The sequence below is a fragment of the Camelina sativa genome, chromosome 17 (genome assembly GCF_000633955.1).
Source record: "Camelina sativa cultivar DH55 chromosome 17, Cs, whole genome shotgun sequence".
NCBI classification, from domain to species: Eukaryota; Viridiplantae; Streptophyta; class Magnoliopsida; order Brassicales; family Brassicaceae; genus Camelina; species Camelina sativa.
The window spans coordinates 918,345-920,436 of NC_025701.1; the positions used below are offsets into that span (position 1 = coordinate 918,345).

Below are 2,092 nucleotides of genomic sequence, written 5' to 3' on the forward strand. Positions count from 1 at the left end.
TTAAACTGATCAAGGATTTGTGTAGTATAAATTTGGTTGTCAATATCCAGCTCAAAACAATGTCGAAAAACATATATAGTATTATTAAGATTTGGAATGAAACTATTGAAACAGAACCTCAAGTCGTCTAGTATGTAGAACTCTGAATCCAGCATCTTTTTCCGCTGATACCTCTTCCAAATCAGCAGTTATTTTACTTTTACCTAATTCATTATATGCTAGAAGTGCACTGAGAACGTGTATTAGACAAGAGAATATCCCAGAATCCAGTAGTGATTGTTTGTCGATAGGCTGAAAAGAAAACATAAGAGGTTGCGTTAAGGAGGCAACACAATATATAAGGCATAAAACCATAAAAGAGTAAGCATCATGGACGACGAGAAATAGAGCTTTGCAATCTTTGATGGAGTGTGTAAACTGGAAGACAGGTTAAAGTCAAAAAGTACCCCAGATACAAGTACTTCAACAGCTGTTAAGAGGTTTGCACCAGGACTAAATCCCTCCTGTAGGAAGAAATCATGGATTAAAAAATAGAGAAGAGAGGGTGACATGTCAAGATGCACAATATTCAGAAAGAAAAGGCGAACCTTGGTGACATCTGAAAAGAACTTTAATACTTTCTCTACATCCAGTGACCTTGTCTTGCTACCGATCTTCAACTTTTCAATATCTGTCACAAATGCTCTCCCAATGACAAAAGAGAATATATGTGTTTCTACTAACCTGCAATTAAAATTAATCTCTCAATATTGGTGATTATACCATATCTGACCTACAAAAATAGAATATGAGGTACGGAAGAAGACTCGCTAGACAGGGAAAGAACATACAGGTTGAGAAACATATAAAAATTCACATCATGAGAAGACTGGGAGACACTCGGAAACAACAAACCCTACTTCAACGTATATCCAACCAAAAAGGGGAAAAGACTAGAAACAGCTTACATAGTAACTAACTGATCTACATTTGCGTGCCGCTTCACTAATCTACAAAATGTATCCACGGTCAGATTCAAGGAGGCCTCCTTCTCCTGCATGACATATGGACGATTAGCACTGATAAATTGCAGGTCTTTTGTATGCCCATCCAATATAGAAAATACAAGAAGAGATTCTGCAAAAATGACTAACGCGTATACAAGAGTATGAATTATCAAAGTAAGAACCTTTTCAGAGCTTGATGAACGGAACTCTTCCCATAATCTCTTGAAGTCCAGTTCCAACTCATGGTTATCTCTGCTTATTGAGAGGATCAACAATTGTTTTACACCAACAGAGATCAGTCAACAGAGTTAAAGAATCCAATACCAAAATGTAACAGCTGACAGCTTCTCAGACTATATTTGCGTTTCAATTAAACATGTAAAAAAAGTGAGTTAACATGAAAAAAGCAGCAGCCTTTATCAATCAGTCTTCCAAAACATCCTATCACAAATAACTAGCACCACAGATGTTGCAAAAAAGCAATCTAAAAGAGACTTAGTTGATATAGATGATCACTTATAAAGCAACCTAAAAGAGAAACAAACAATGGAACTCTGGTCCCCAAACAAACAGAAAAGCAAAGTCAGGAAACTATAACGAGCAACAATCGGATAAAAACCACAACCTAGTCCTAGATTAAGCAAAACGAGAAGAGAAGAGTGTACCTCGAAGGAGAAGAGTTGAAGACATATGGAGAAGAGGAGGAGGGGTTGTAAGTGGAAGAAGGAGGAGAGGAAGAAGACGGCGGAGTAGTTAGGTCAACGGCGAAGGGGTCGGCGTCAGAGGATTGAGCTAATCCAACCTTCTCCTTGATGTCCTTAAGCAATGTTGCCCATTTCATCGTTGTCCTTTTCGATCCCAGAAACTTTCATCCGACGACCTCACCAGACCAGACCCTGACTCGGTCACGAAAACACGACCCAACCCCAGATCCAAGTCGTCGATCAGAATTAGAACAACAACCCCAAAAAAAAAATGCGATCAACCCAAAACTCTCATCACCGTTCTCACCAGAAGAAAACAAAAAAGCAAAAACAATCCTTAAAATTAGGAGAGTTCGAATTAAAGAAACAAAGAAGAACCCAAACAAACAAACAAAAAAAAAA

General features: G+C 38.1%; 1 protein-coding gene across 1 annotated transcript in view; it reads right to left on the reverse strand.

The window, feature by feature from the left end:
• Nucleotides 1-2,086, reverse strand: part of LOC104759055 (protein SPIRRIG) — a gene marked incomplete in the record, with an annotated part of 19,989 nt that extends 17,903 nt beyond the window's left edge. The window contains 6 exon segments of the mRNA XM_010482027.1: nt 118-291; nt 447-503; nt 588-723; nt 948-1,033; nt 1,169-1,238; nt 1,652-2,086. Coding sequence (XP_010480329.1) covers nt 118-291; nt 447-503; nt 588-723; nt 948-1,033; nt 1,169-1,238; nt 1,652-1,827 — 699 coding nt within the window.